At 38.9% G+C, this 15,383-nt stretch overlaps 1 protein-coding gene across 19 annotated transcripts in view; it reads left to right on the top strand.

The window, feature by feature from the left end:
- Positions 1-15,383, top strand: part of RUFY3 (RUN and FYVE domain containing 3) — a 95,254-nt gene that overhangs the window by 45,466 nt on the left and 34,405 nt on the right. For all 19 annotated transcript variants that reach the window (XM_025289939.3, XM_044945804.2, XM_025289941.3 and 16 more), the window contains one exon: positions 14,763-14,936. In XM_025289939.3, the coding sequence (XP_025145724.1) occupies positions 14,763-14,936 (174 nt within the window). The remainder of the gene's footprint in view (positions 1-14,762; positions 14,937-15,383) is intronic.

Here is a 15,383-nt window from a genome sequence, read left to right as displayed (position 1 = left end):
TTAGTAGTTGCCATGGGTTATAACAGGGTAGGAGGCAGGAGGGAAATGCTTGTGGCTATAAAAAGTCAAAATGAGGGATCCTTGTGACACGGTTCAATGTCACATCCTGGTCATAAGTTACTCTAGTTTTGCAAAATCTTACCTTTGGGAGAACTAGGTTAAGTGTACACAGTATCTCTCTAGTATGTCTTACAACTGCTTATGAAGCTACAATTATCTCAAAATGGTAAGTGCCAAAAAAAAAGAAAGGAAAAAAGAAACTTGCTTAGGGTTACACAGCTAAGGGAAAAGTTCAAATGCCAGCAAACAAGTTTCAGAGCTGTGTCACCCACTATACCAAAGTTCAAACCTAGTTGACTCTCAAAAATACTTTTCATCAGAACTCCACACACACATCATTGATTTCTACAAAAGTTTCGTGAAACAAAAACATAACCTTAATATATGGGACTTACTATAATAAATCGATTTTTTATACCCCACTAAGGAGTTGTGAACTTTAGTTTGATAGTCCAGTTTCCTGTACTGCCTCTCTGTTATATATCCATTTTAGCTCTTGCTACCAAGATATAAGCAAAAGAGCTCTTCCAGCATTGCCAGTATGTTGCGTTCTGTTCCAGCACCCTTTAAAGGCTGAGCCAGTGATCTTGCATCCTTCTGTTTTGCTTTAAACCATCTCCTCTGATGAAAACATCTTATTTCTAATCATTGCACCCATTATCCCTTTGCTAGTAATTATCCAACCCCAAACTTTAGTTTGTATTTATAACTGTGTGATAAAAATTATTATAGAATGCTTCCACATCATTGGATCCTTTTTTTTTTTAACCCCTTACTTCCAAAACAGTTTTGGAACTGTTCAGTGTTTTTCATTTCCATTTTTAGCACAGTATTCCAGGCTTACAGGGTGAACATGTTAGGTTATTCTTCACTCCTGTTTCCTTAACAGGTACGATTCTTCAAGTTAAGCCATTTTGATCCTCTCCCCCAAATTATTCAAATTTACTGTGCATAATCCTTTTAAGGAGCTTCCCAGGTGACGCTAATGGTAAAGAACCCGCCTACCAATGCAAGAGATGTAAACGATGCGAGTTTGATGCCTGGGTTGGGAAGATGCCCTGGAGAAGAGCATGGCAACCCACTCCAGTATTTTTGCCTGGAAAATCCCATGGACAGAGGCTGGTGGGCTACAGTCCGTAGGGTCACAAAGAGTCAGACACAAGTGACTTAGCATGCATGCAATCATCCTCAAACAGCGTTTTAATCATATGACTTCCCTGCTCAGAACCCACAGTGGGTTCCCATTGCCTGCTTCCTGGATATGCAGGTCTAGTGTTACAGACCTGTCATTTAACTCTACCCTTCCTGTTTTCTAGTTCTCCCCACCAAGAAGAGTGCTCCCCACCGTGTTCTTATCTCCCTCACCTCATTTCACATACCCATTCCCACCACGTGGAATACTTTCTTCCATGTTGTCTGTGAGTTCATATTTAGGTTCTCCCTCAAATCCTGTACTGCAGTTATCATGCTTTTATCTTCATATTGCTTTTGGTATTGTCTCATTTGGAGCATGAGTGTACAGTATTCCAGGAAGTTAAATTAAGGGTAGAGATTATTCCTGTATTTTGTCAAGGTTGGGATTTACTCTGCTTACAAACTAAAAAACCATCCTATTACTATTTCTTGGATACTGGTAAAGGATACAATGAAAGACTTTATTATCCATGACACAGTGGGCAGCCTGAGCATCAGCACATTAGTATCAGTTCCTCTTGCATCAGAGTTGCACCTGGGAGCATCAGGGAGATGCTGTGTGCGTGGTGTTTCTGTGTTGCAGCTGAGGAACACTGAGTTTGGGGAACAGATGCTTTTATAGGAAGCAGCAGGAAAGCCTCATCATCTCTCACAATGATCAGTTGCAGAAGAAACCCCAGGAAATGGCCTGGGTAATAGAGCAATCAGGGCCTGGCAGTCTTGGTACAACCCATGAAGACTTACAGTAGTGCAGGAAGTCCCAGAAGGATTGTCCTCTCTCCGTATCTTACAAGTTAGATAAAAAGACATGAGAAATTTCCCCAGCATCACTCAGGGGATGTGAGAAATACAGCTCTAACTCTTCTAGATCAGAGATCTAACTGTTTTAAGTCACAATGTGCCCCCTAATCTTTAAATTATTTCTATGGAATAAATTGAGCAGAGCAAGGAGCTCTTGAATTTGTACTTAGCACCTAAATTTCTTATGTTGCATCAAAACAAAGAAGATTGACAATTGTCCCAACTTCTAGATGTTCCCAGAAATAATCTGGGTATTCTTCAGTGGTGTGGAAGGAATTCTTCAGGTAAAGGTACTTGAAGAAGCCTGGGAAACTTGCCGAAACTAAACTTCATTATAGTGTCCTATGGGAGCCCAGTGAAGAGGAGATCAGTGTGATTTCCTAGGGAACTGTTGGACAAGCTGGATTAGAAATGAACATCTTTTAAAAATTAGAAACAGTTACCTAAAAGAAAGCAGTGTTTTCCTCTATTGCTCACAGTGTTCTGACTCTGAATGCGGGTTTTTTTTTTCTCACACCCACCAGTTCTCCAACATCACTTCAATTCGGACTCTATCTCCCTGGGGTTAACACAGGCTCCACAAGACGCCCTCTCACTTTTAATGTGGATCACAAGTCTAAGTTGTCATCAGCATTCACTTTCTATTCACCCTTCCTCTCAGTTCCTGACAACTATACTAACCTACTTCCTGTTTCTATAGATTTGCCTCTTCCAGACATTGCATATAATGTTTGTGAAGAATTGGCATTAATTCTTTAAATGTCTGGTAAAGTTCAATAGTGAATCAATCTGGTTTTGGCCTCTTCTTTATGGGATGTGCTTTTTATTATGAAATTAATATCTTTACTTACTATAGTTCTATTCAGATTTTCTATTTCTTCTTGAGTCAGTATTGTCCTTGGTAGATGTGGTCACACCGAACAAAAATCTAAGTCAGTTTCTCTCTCCAATGATGCCCAATAGTTTCTTCTTTAGCACTTTACTTTCAATGATTCAATTATCCTAAGTTGTCACCCATGCTCTGATCCACCAGCTCTAAGTTAGCGGTTTTCATGACCCCCTCCTCAAGTTTTATAATTTGCTAGACTAGTTCACACAACTCAGGAAGAGTTTACTTGCTAGATTACAGGTGGGTTCTAACAGAAAACACAACTCAAGAACAGCCAGATGAAAGAGATGCATAGCAGCACAAAACTTCCATATCTTCTCTGGGCACATCACCCTCCCATCACCTCAGTATGTTCAGAAGCTCTCTGAACCCTTCTGTTATGGTTTTTAAGGAGCCTAATTATGTAGGCCTCAAATGATTATGGTTTAATCATTGATTAAAACCTGGTTCCCTGTAGCTCAGATGGTAAAGAATCTGCCTGCAATGCGGGAGACCCAGGTTCAATCCCTGGGTCGGGAAGATCCTCTGGAAAAGGGAATGATGACCTACTCCAATATTTTTGCCTGGAGAATCCCGTGGACAGAGGAGCCTGGTGGGCCACAGTCTGTGGGGTTGCAAAGAGTCAGATACGACTGAGACACAACTGAGCAAATAATACTGTTACTACTCTTACGATTGCACTCTCCAATCTCCCGCCCCTCTCCTCTCCCTGGATTTGTAGGTGGGAAGTGATGGCTGAAAGTCCCAACTTATCGCACCACTGGTTTCCCCTGGCCACCAGCACCCCCAACACCCCCACCCCCACCCCGGTGCTTCGGAGGCTTTCTAAAATTCACCTCACCAGCATAAACTCTGATTGAGAGGAAGTTGTTAGGAATAACAAAGATACTCCTTTTACCTTTGATGTGGAGCTATTTCAGGAACTAGAAAGAAACAGAATATATCAAAAGATGCTCTTATGGCTCTTATCACTTGGGAAATTATTAAGATTTTAAGAACACTGTATTAGGAAGTGGGGACAGAGAGAGAGAAATTGATTGATCTCTTTATTTCACAATACCTGATTAAAAATGAGTACGAGTATACAGGTGAGTGGCTTTGGAATACTAAATATCCAGAAAAACTTATTCATTTCAATGCTAATGGCAATCAAAAGGGGTTTTTTTGGTTATGTTCAGCGAAGAAAACAGCACTAAATTATTACTGGAGGCTAGCAGGTAAACCATGACCTGAAGCAAGAGAAAGCAGAAGCTATTTTTAATTATGGAATTTTCCAAGTATATAAAGTAGAGTAACATAAAAACTCTTTAACTTTTCCATCACTCAGCTTCAATTATTATCACTGTATGCTGATCTTATTTCATCTATCACCCCCCACATTTTTCTAGAAGTTTTAAAGCAAACTCTAAACATTGGTTTATTACCTGTAAATATTCAGTACCACACCTAACAAAATTAACAATAATTTCCTAATAGTATGTACTATTCAGCCCATTTTCAAAGTCTGCTTGTCAGTGTTTAAAAATCAGGATTCATATGCTATATTTTATTATGTCTCAAGTTTTAGTTTTTTTTTTTTAAATTAAAGCTTTATTGAGGTATAACTCACATATCATTAAGGGTTACCACTTTAAACTGTACAGTTTAGTGGTTGTTAGTATATTCACAGAGTTGTGCCTTCATCACCACTGTCTAATCCCAGAATATTTTCATCGCCCTATAAAGAAACTCTGTACCCATCAGCATTCACTCCCTATTCACCCTTCCTCCCAGTTCCTGACAACTGTACTAACCTACTTCCTGTTTCTATAGATTTGCCTCTTCCGGACATTTCATATAATGTTTGTGAAGAATTGGCATTAATTCTTTAAATGTCTGGTAAATTTCAGTAGTGAAACAATCTGGTTTCGGCCTCTTCTTTACGGGATGTGCTTTTTATTATGAATTTAATATCTTTACTTACTATAGTTCTATTCAGATTTTCTATTTCTTCTTGAGTCAGTTTTGGTAGTTTATCTTTCTTAAAAATTGTCCTTTTTATCTAGGTTATCTAATATGTTGGCATACAGCTGCCCAGACAATCCTTTTTGTTTCTGTGAGGTCAATAGTAGTGTCTCCTCTTCATTTCTAATTTTAGTAATTCTTTTTCTGTTGGGCAGTCTATCCATTTGTCAGTGTTACTCATCTTTTCAGAGTCAACTTTGAGTTTCATTGATTTTTCTCAGTAGTTTTATTTGCTATTGATTTCTACTCTAATCTTTATTATTCTTTTCTCCTTAGGGCTTTCTACTGATAAATGTATTTATTGATTGCCCTTGAGGAATCTATCTATGAAATCATGGAATTAGGACATGCTGGAGCTAGAAGCACCAGTTCACTGCTTCACAAACATCAATGCGTATACCGATTGGTTTAGGTTTTGGTTGAAGTGCAGAATCTGATTCAGTTGTAACATTGGAGGGCAAGTTTTCCCATTTCGCTTCCAGGCGATGCCAATGTTGATATTCTAGGACCACACTTGGAGTGGTAAGAATCTAGGTCATTTGGTATCAGAGTTGTTAGTGGGGTTTTTCAAACCATGTTGTTTCTCCCCATTCCAGGCATATTAGTGTGCCCCCTGCTTGAGAATTGGTGCTGTGATTAGTTATGAGTGATACAGGTATGTGATGTCTCTTAAAAAAAAAAATTACTGAACAAGTAATTTTACAATTGAGGAAACAGGCTTCAAAGAAGTAAGATTCCGTGCCTGGCATCATATAATAAGCTAATTAGCACAGATGATTCAGGTCAAATAGAGTAAGGCTATTGGGTGGATATAGTCTTTCTGCTGATAAGGCTTAATTTTAGCAAAATATATCTTTGAGTATGCTATTACTAAGAAAAGGTAACAATCAGGATAAATAGCAAAATATTTCTTTGAGTATGCTATTACTAAGAAAAGGTAGCAATCAGGATAAATAAATTTATGGTTAAATTTATTTTATTTATTTATTTTTTGGCCCTACTGCACAGCATGTGGGATTGTAGTTCCCCAACCAGGGACTGAACCCATGTCCCCAGGAGTGGAAGCATGGAGTCTTTGGAAAAAAAAAAAAATTAATTTTAACATAATGTAGAAACTGTCAAAACTAGGTCTGAAAATATTTCAGGTGGGTAAACTGACAACATGGAAGCATGCAGTCTTAACCACTGGGCCACCAGGGAAGTCCCTCTAGTTAAATTTTCTTAACTCCTTTAACAGATTTCAACCCAGAGAAAATATTACTTAAGTGAATTTCCTCTTTATTACTCTTGAGTAGAAGCTTATTTGATATCTCAAATGACATTAAGGAGAATAGATACAGATATAGATACATAGATAATCTAAGGGCCCTAAGACTTTATTGATTATTTTTATTTTTTTAATTTATTTTTTAATTGAAAGATAATTGCTTTACAGGATTTTATTGTTTTCTGTCAAACCTCAACATGAATCAGCCATAGATGTACATATATCCCCTCCCTTTTGAACCTCTCTCTCGTCTCCCTCCCCATCCCACTCCTCTGGATTAATACAGAGCCCCTGTTTGAGTTTCCTGAGCCATACAGCAAATTCCCGTGGGCTATCTATTTTACATATGGTAATGTAAGTTTCCATGTTACTCTTTCCATACATCTCATCATCTCCGCCCCTCTCCCCATGTCCATAGGTCTATCTTCTATGTCTGTTTTTCCATTTTTTCCATTGCTGCCTTGTAAATAAATTCTTCAGTACCATGTTTCTAGATTCTGTATATATGTATTAGAATACAGTATTTATCTTTCTCTGTTTGACTCAATTCACTCTGTATAATAGGTTCTAGGTTCATCCACCTCATTAGAACTGACTCAGATGCATTCCTTTTTATGGCTGAGTAATATTCCATTGTGTATACATACCACTTCTTTATCCATTCATCTGTCAATGGGACATCTAGATTGCTTCCATGTTCTAGCTATTGTAAATAGTGTTGCAAAAAACAATGGGATACATGTGTCTTTTTCAATTTTGGTTTCCTTAAGGTATATACCTATGAGTGGGATTACTGGGTTATATGGTGGTTTTATTCCTAGTTTTTTAAGGAATCTCCATACTATCTTCCATATTGATTATTTTTAGATGAAGATTGAATAAAAATTCATAATTCTTTTGTATAAATTTGTCATCAAATTAGTTAAATGGTGTTTTATTACAAGATCTTTTTAGTACTTTCAGTAATTTCTTTCACCGTAATGGGCAATTCATTTTATGCTTAATTTTATACTCTTAAGAACTGTTACAACAGAAGTTCAAAATAGCTTTATTTAGGAATTATTGGTCTTCAGTCATTTTGAACTTCAAGTAAGCTTTCCTTTCAATATCTTTCTGTTAGTTGGTCATTTTAAGTCTCATATTAATGCTTTTAGGTATCATTGGGAAATTTCTCTATGACAACTGTTTTGTTTCACATTTAAGATAAAAGTTATTGTACTACATATGAATCATTCCCTCTTTACCAAGAATTGGGTATGATGTAGCAAACTTAATCGGAGAAGGCAATGGCACCTCACTCCAGTACTTTTGCCTAGAAAATCCCATGGACAGAGGAGCCTGGTAGGCTGCAGTTCATGGGGTCGCTAGAGTCGGACACGACTGAGCGACTTCACTTTCACTTTTCACTTCCATGCATTGGAGAAGGAAATGGCAACCCACTCCAGTGTTCTTGCCTGGAGAATCCCAGGGAGGGGAAGCCTGGTTGGCTGCCGTCTATGGGGTCACACAGAGTCGGACACGACCGAAGCAACGCAGCAGCAGCAGCAGCATACTTAATATTAACATGATGTTAAATATAATTTACTTTCCTTCAGTTATTAATAAAACATTTCAGTATTTCTCCATATGCGCATTCATCTTTGCATTGTGAAAGTGAAGGTCACTCAGTCATGTCTGACTCTGTGACCCTATGGACTATACAGTCCATGGAATTCTCCAGACCAGAATACTGGAGTGGGTAGCCGTTCCCTTCTCCAGGGTATCTTTCCAACCCAGCAATCAAACACAGGTCTCCCACACTGCAGGTGGATTCTTTACCGGCTGAGCCACCTGGGAAACCCATCATTGCACTATAAGGAGGTAAAATAGGATCTTGGAGAGATGATTGGTTTGCAGAATAGTGTGACTAAATGTCACTTAGCGATGTGACTTTGGGTCCATTTTTGTCACCGCTATTGACTCGATGAGCCACATGACTGTAAAATTTATGAAAACTTCCTCTTATGGAAATTAGCAGCCTTAAAGAAGTGTAGCCAAGACCCAAGTGCTCTTAAAAGGACTTTGATTTGAAAACCAATGTAGTTTATTATAACTGCAGTCGTTTCTACAGGGTTTCTGTAGTCCACTGCTCCTGCTGTGTTTCCCATCAAGACTGTTTATACCACCATCCAAATCTAGAAACAACCAGATAATTACCAAAACTAGAAACGCAGAAGTTACATTCCATTCTTTCTCTTTCTTCTTTCAATCCACATGGTCATCAAGTCGTGAAATTCAGACATTCTACCTCTAGAAGTCTCTCAAAGCCAACTCCCTCTTCTCCACACAGCACCCACTGCTCTAGTTCCAACCCTGATCATAATTTCTCTCCTCAGCTTTTGCAGTAAACCTTACTTGCTCTTGAGCTCTGAGTTCTTAGTCCCTGCTGATCCATCTTCTACAAGGCTGCTAGAACAGCTTCTCTAAAATTCAAATCTGTGACATTACACCTCACACCAAAATCTGCTGGCTTTAAGGTAAAATCCATGTTCCTTGAACAAAGCCCTTAGCATCTCTCCCTTACCTATTTCCCTTGTCTCATCTCACAGGTCTTACTTATATGTATCATAAACTTACTGCATTTTCTTCAATTTTGTTTTCTTCCACATGCTCTGTTCTTTCATATTTCTGTGCCTTCACCCTAGCTGTACTTCATTTCTGCTCCTTTCATAGCTCTCCTCCTAACCCTTCCTTGCCTTATTTCTCTTTATCCTTTAAGACTCAACTTAAAAGTCTCATCCTGTAGTGGTTTCTAGTGGCATCTAGTGGTTTCTATATGTTAATTTTGTGCTCTGGTACCTCTGTGAATTATTATGTTTCTGTAAAAATTTTAGTTTGATTTTCTGGGTGTAACATTAGATTGTTTGAGAGCAATAATACATGATCCATGGTTTTACAGGTTATATGTTTCTTTGTCTTCTCTAATTGCATTGGTCTGCCAACCTCAGTACAATGTTATGTAATAGGCATGGGTAATAGATATTAAACTTTTCTGAAGAATACATCCAATGGCCGAGGAAATTGTATTGGACTTAGAACTTGCCTGAAATCCTACATTAATATCATATCTACTGTCTTTACCATCTGAGCCACCAACCCCCTGGACAAGGGAATGACTACCCACTCCAGTATTCTTGCCTGGAGAATTCCATGGACAGCCTGGTGGGTTACAGTCCATGGGGTCGCAAAGAGTTGGACACAACTGATCAACTCTCACTTTCACTATCTTAGCTTTAAATATATATAAAATTTACATTCGATTCCATAAAATGGGTGTATATGGCTTAACATGAAGACATTTTAGTTGTCCTGTAATAAAGTTAATCGTTGTTGAAGATGTTTAATGTTTATTCCGAAATTTCAAGCATTCTCTGTAAGCTGCCCAGTTTTGTTGTTTAGGCATCTATTTACCCAAGTTTGATGAATAGTAAGCACTTCAGTATTGAGGACTAGGTCTTTTATCACTGGGTTCCCAGCATTAAATACAGTGTCTAACACCCAGTAGATGCTCAATATTTATTGAACAGATGAATGAATAAACAAAAGTTCAGTTTTGGAGAAATTGTGTTGAATGTTAGCATTGTGAAAAATTAAAATTTTAATTATTTTTTCTCATAGAAAAAGTATGACTAACAACATTGTGAAAGTTATGCATTTAAAAATAATTTTTGGTCTATACAATAAAAACAGAACTTTTAAAAACCTTTAATAGTTATAAGCCTAAAATAGAAAAGATCACATTATAAGTATTCAGCTCAATCAATTTTTAAAAAATATTCATTCATTTAATAACTAACCCTTTACATGTTAACATAGATAACTTACTTTTCATGAAAACTGTATTTCTTCCCCCAAAATGTTGCAAGAAGGTGTCATGTGTTATATTTGGGGAAATTTGTTTAATGTCTGGCCTCAGAGAGGACAGCTAGAATCTTACATCTACTTCCACATTTCTTTTTTTTTTTTTAATTAGTTAATGTTTTAGGTCCCTGTTGGCTATCTATTTTATTTTTTAAAGCACATTTTGATGTGGACTATTTTTTTAAAGTCTTTATTGAATTTGTCACAATATTGCTTCTGTTTTATGTTCTTGGTTTTTTTCTGTGATGGATGTGGGATCTTAGCTCCCAACCGGGGATGAAATCTACACCCCCGACTTTGGAAGGTGAAGTACCAACCATTGGAGGTTCCTAGTTGTTTGTTTTAAATAGAGCAATGTGTATATGTCAGTCCCAAACTATCCCTCTGCCCAACTCCTCCTCCATGGTAAACCAGACATTTTTTCTCTAAGTGTGTGAGTCTGTTTCTGTTTTGTAGATAAATTCATTGGTATCATTTTTTTTTTTTTGATTCTACACAGAGGTGATAACATATGCCATTTGTCTTTCTGTGACTTCACTTGGTATGATAATCTCCAGGTCCACCCATGTTGCTGCAGATGGCGTTATTTCATTCTTTGTGATGGCTGCAGCTCAGTGGTTTTTCACATACTCACCAGGTTCACCAAACTAACACCGTATCAAGCAGAACTTTACCTCCCCTTCATAAGTCCCTCCATACTCGCTTCCAGTCATTGCAGCCCTTTTTAACGGCATACATTAGTTACACAAAATCATTTTATACTTGAGTACAATTCAAGACAAGTAACAAACTGACTAGAGCATTTCTTATGACAAATCAAGCTAATGATGTAATATTCATCGTTAGTAGCCAGAGTTATAAAATGGAGAAAATTTATAAGTACTAATTATTTTCAGTAGTTCAACCAACCAGGAAACAAATGTAATTGTAATGACCATACTCTTATATACTGCTAACACAAAAATGTTGATAATAAAGCATGAAATAATCATTTGACTTTTGTATTAAATAATAATGAGCAATAAATTCTTTTGAGCTCTTAGGTCTAGTTGTCAAATTACCCTGATTTTTGTTTGGCTTGCTTTCATTTGTTCAGAATAATAATTCTCCACAGGGAGAAGATGTCCTTTGGCAGACTCTTGGCCGTATCTGGAGATATTTGGGGTTGCCATGCCTAGAGGGTGCTACTGACATCTATAGGGCAAAGGCATCCATTACGACTAAATTTAATTCACAGAACAGCCCCACACAAGAAGGAGTTATCTGGCCCAAAATAGTAGTAGTGCCAAGGTTGAGAGTAATATTTCCTAAAGAATGGGAGGGCTGTTTATGTTTGACACATGTTAATTCAAGCAGGTTATAGCACCATACTAACCGGAGTCTAAAGTATTAGGAATTTAATTTCCCTATGCAAACTGCGTTATTAGGAATTTAATTTCTTTCTGTAGTTTATGCATCCTAGACACTATAACCAGTTGTCTTAAACATTCCTGCTACTGATTACAACGGGATGAGGCAATGTAGAAGAGCTGGTACCGCCACTTCTGGAAAAATGCCTCAAAGCCTGGGGTTTTGTACTTGTTCCAAATCCAGCTCTCCCCACGTGACTGGTTGTCACTAGGTTGGAGTTAGGTTGTGTACGTTGACTAGCAGCATTGTTTAATTTTGTTGTTGCTGCTAAGTCGCTTCAGTCGTGTCCGACTCTGGGCGACCCCATAGACGGCAGCCCACCAGGCTCCCCTGTCTCTGGGATTCTCCAGGCAAGAATACTGGAGTGGGTTGCCATTTCCTTCTCCAATGCAGGAAAGTGAAAAGTGAAAGTGAAGTCGCTCAGTCGTGCCCGACTCTTCGCGACCCCATGGACTGCAGCCCACCAGGCTCCTCCATCCATGGGATTTTCCAGGCAAGAGTACTGGAGTGGGGTGCCATTGCCTTCTCCGGTGTTCCTTGTTACTACCTCACAAAACAACCACAACCAACCGTCTTATCCTAAACCCTAATTTTGTTGTTAGGGCCCTGAATTAATGGTCTGTTGAGGTCCTCTAATGGACGGGAACCTGGTGGTCCGGAGTCGACCATAAAAAAGTAAAAGAGAGAGGCTGATATTCCCTGGTTTACGCGGAAAACCAATAAAGTCCTTGACACAGGGCTTGCATCGCTCACGAAGACACCGGGCGCCCTCTCGAGGCGGTGAAAGCACAGTGCGCCTTCTCAAGAGGGTCTTGGAAGCCCGGGTAGGAGAGTGAGCACAATGGGTTTCTACGCTCCAGAGAACTAGCTGGAGGGAGAGAGAAGAAAGAAAGACACTGAGACCCAAGCTCTGATGGAGCAAAGGTGTTTTATTCAACATAGCGTGGGTATATATACTGTCTTACAAGGTAGCTATTTTCAGCAAAGATAAAGATCAGAAGTCCAGACTTACAAATTATCAAGGCAATCCATATCATCAAAGAGAGAGGGTTGTAAATAATCACTTTTACTGTATGGTTCATAAAAAGGAAGAGGGTCGTAAATAGTTACTTATCACCATATGGAAAAACTAAGAAAGGAAATGCATGCATTCCTCAGCCCTGGGAGCGGTTTGCCACCCCTCTTAATTCCTCAATATTCAGGAATTAATAAGGAACAGAGGGTTCATGACAGATCCAAAACAGCACACAGGATGCCTCCTGTTAAATGCCTCCTGACAATGGTCTACAGACCTGAGGCCAAGAGAGTGGTACCTTATGGACCACTAGTTAATCCAACTCCAGCCATGTTTTCCTGCATTAAGTGGGGAATCCAGCAGCTCTCCACAAACGTCCATGCAAGCCCACACACCCCTGCCCTATTCCTTTCTCCCAGGGATTGTGGAAGGTCGGATACAGTACAGTGCACATAAATGCTAGTCATAGTGTTGGAAATTAATATCTGATAAAGTTCTTCATGGCTTTTTTTCAGGGATAGTTTTTTTGTGTATTTCATTGTCCCTTGGGAGATTGTTCCATTCTTGACAAGTTTGACCTGTAGTAAACAGAGAAACCAGATTTGAGCCATGGTCCTAAAACATTTATTGGTGTGCAAGAATTAATGGCAACATAGAAGTTCTGACCTTCCTAATAAACTATCCTCTAAAGAAATTACCTCGGAGAACAGTACAACAAACCAAAATTTGTATAAACCTCAAGTTCTTAAACTTAATGGAGAAGAAAGTGAGCTTAGAATTTGGCCAGTTGATTCTGTTCCATTTAACCATGAAAGCAGATATAAATGAAAACATTGTGTGAAGAAAATTACTTGGAACAATTTGAATAAAATAATCTCTGCTTTGTTTCTATTATGGGAGCATGGGCTTTTATTAGTATTATTTTTAGTCCTCCAAAAAAGGTAAAACATTTCATAGTTCTCTAGGTCTTTTCCAATTTGTATGGAAATTTAACATATTTGGTGTTTGGAAGGATGCAGATGTCATAGTGGTAAGAGCATTAAAGAGCATTTCATGCTATAATACATCCAGGTCTATATTCTGCCCCTTAGGAAGTGTTTGGCCTTGGATCTCTAAACCATTACAGGCCGGCTTTAGCACCTGAAAAGGGGAATAGCACTTAAATGATGGAGTCACAAGAATTAAATAAGATAACTGTAAAAGAATGGTCAGCAGGAGGGAAGGATGCACATCATTTGGAGTCGCCGATGCGTTTGTAAGTGGATGATAGTTGTCAGGAGCACGTGGTTTGAAGTCAGAGAGACAGAGTGTAGACTCTGACTCTGTCATTTGTACTGGCTGTGCCTGGGTCAGCTCCTTTATTCTCTGAGCCTCATTTCTCTGCTCTATCAATTGGTGCTCTTGGTGTACCTGTCTCCTAATGTGCAATGAGGAGGTACTGAGGTCTTCATTGTAAGAACCCACAGGACCAGACACAGGGTACGCACCTGTGGAACAAAGATGATTCAGACTTTTGTCAGGTAAAATGTGGTATTTCTTCCCTTTCCCCAGATGGTGTAATTGGTTGATGAGAGCCACGTTAAGTCTATGTTAAGTCTTAAAAATAATTTCGCAGTTGGTGAAGTTCTAAGACTGCATTATACTGATAATGTTAATTGTTCATTTAAGAATGCTCAGTTTAAATAATAATTCTACCTAGTATAAATATTAATAATGCAAATAGCATGTTGGGAACAAAGTTTAAGCACTTTATCCTTTTTTTCTACAGTGGCTTTATTTTTTTTTGAACTTCACAAGCTGTAGAGAATGGGTGGGGCGGGGCCAGGGTAGAAGTGGCCTGTGTGGGCGCTGTGCAGTACTGAGTTATGACCAGCCTAAGTCAGGGTAGTGGCAAAGGCGTTGGTAAGAATATTAAAAGACTGTACTCAAGGTTTAAATTTTCATAAAATAAATACACCTTTTAGTGTTCTGCCAAGAATATTCCCAAGGAAGATTGGCATCTCTTTTTTTTTTTTAAATAGCAAGTTCATGGTGGAGAAGAACACAGCAACTATTACTATAATTTGGGGTCACTGCCTTGATTCTTGCCAAGACACCAGTAGTCTTACCCACTGTGACTTTTGCACCATCAATGCAGATGTCAATGTAGTGAAATTAGACTGAATTTTTAAATATGCTATTTCCAGTAACCAGGCTCCATGCTCTCCCCCTTGGGTTTGCAGATCCTAATTATCTCATGGCTAACGAACGCATGAACCTGATGAACATGGCCAAGCTGAGTATCAAGGGCTTGATCGAATCTGCTCTGAACCTGGGGAGAACTCTGGATTCCGACTACGCACCTCTGCAGCAGTTCTTTGTGGTGATGGAGCACTGCCTGAAACATGGCTTGAAAGGTAGGCCGTGGCCTCAAAGTGAGAATGCGCATGCACCTGTGTCCTGGCAATACGTGTCCAAGAAGAGAAGCTTTTCTTATGGAGCCAAAGAATAAGAAGCCTCTTGAATTCATATTAATCCACTGGGATTCGACATGTGGGTACAGAATGTCGGTACATGTGCGTACAGAAATATGTTTGACGGTATAAGGCTTAAAAAATATGGATCCTGAAAAGCTAGAGCTGGAAGCACTGTTAAAAGTATCGAGTTCAAGATGACAATTGTGCTTCACTGGTGGATACAGCTCTAGAGTGGGGCATGATTTGCTCAAAATCCCACAGCAAGTAAGGGCGAAGCAAGTGCTAGAACTCTGATGTCCTGACTCTTGCTTCCATGCTCTTCCCACTTAGCCATAAGCTTTCAAGGGCAGGACCTGGTGTTATTCACCTTTGCTTCTTTTCCTCCCC

This window comes from Bubalus bubalis, chromosome 7 (genome assembly GCF_019923935.1).
Source record: "Bubalus bubalis isolate 160015118507 breed Murrah chromosome 7, NDDB_SH_1, whole genome shotgun sequence".
Taxonomy (NCBI): Eukaryota; Metazoa; Chordata; class Mammalia; order Artiodactyla; family Bovidae; genus Bubalus; species Bubalus bubalis.
This window is presented reverse-complemented; position numbering and strand designations above follow the sequence as displayed.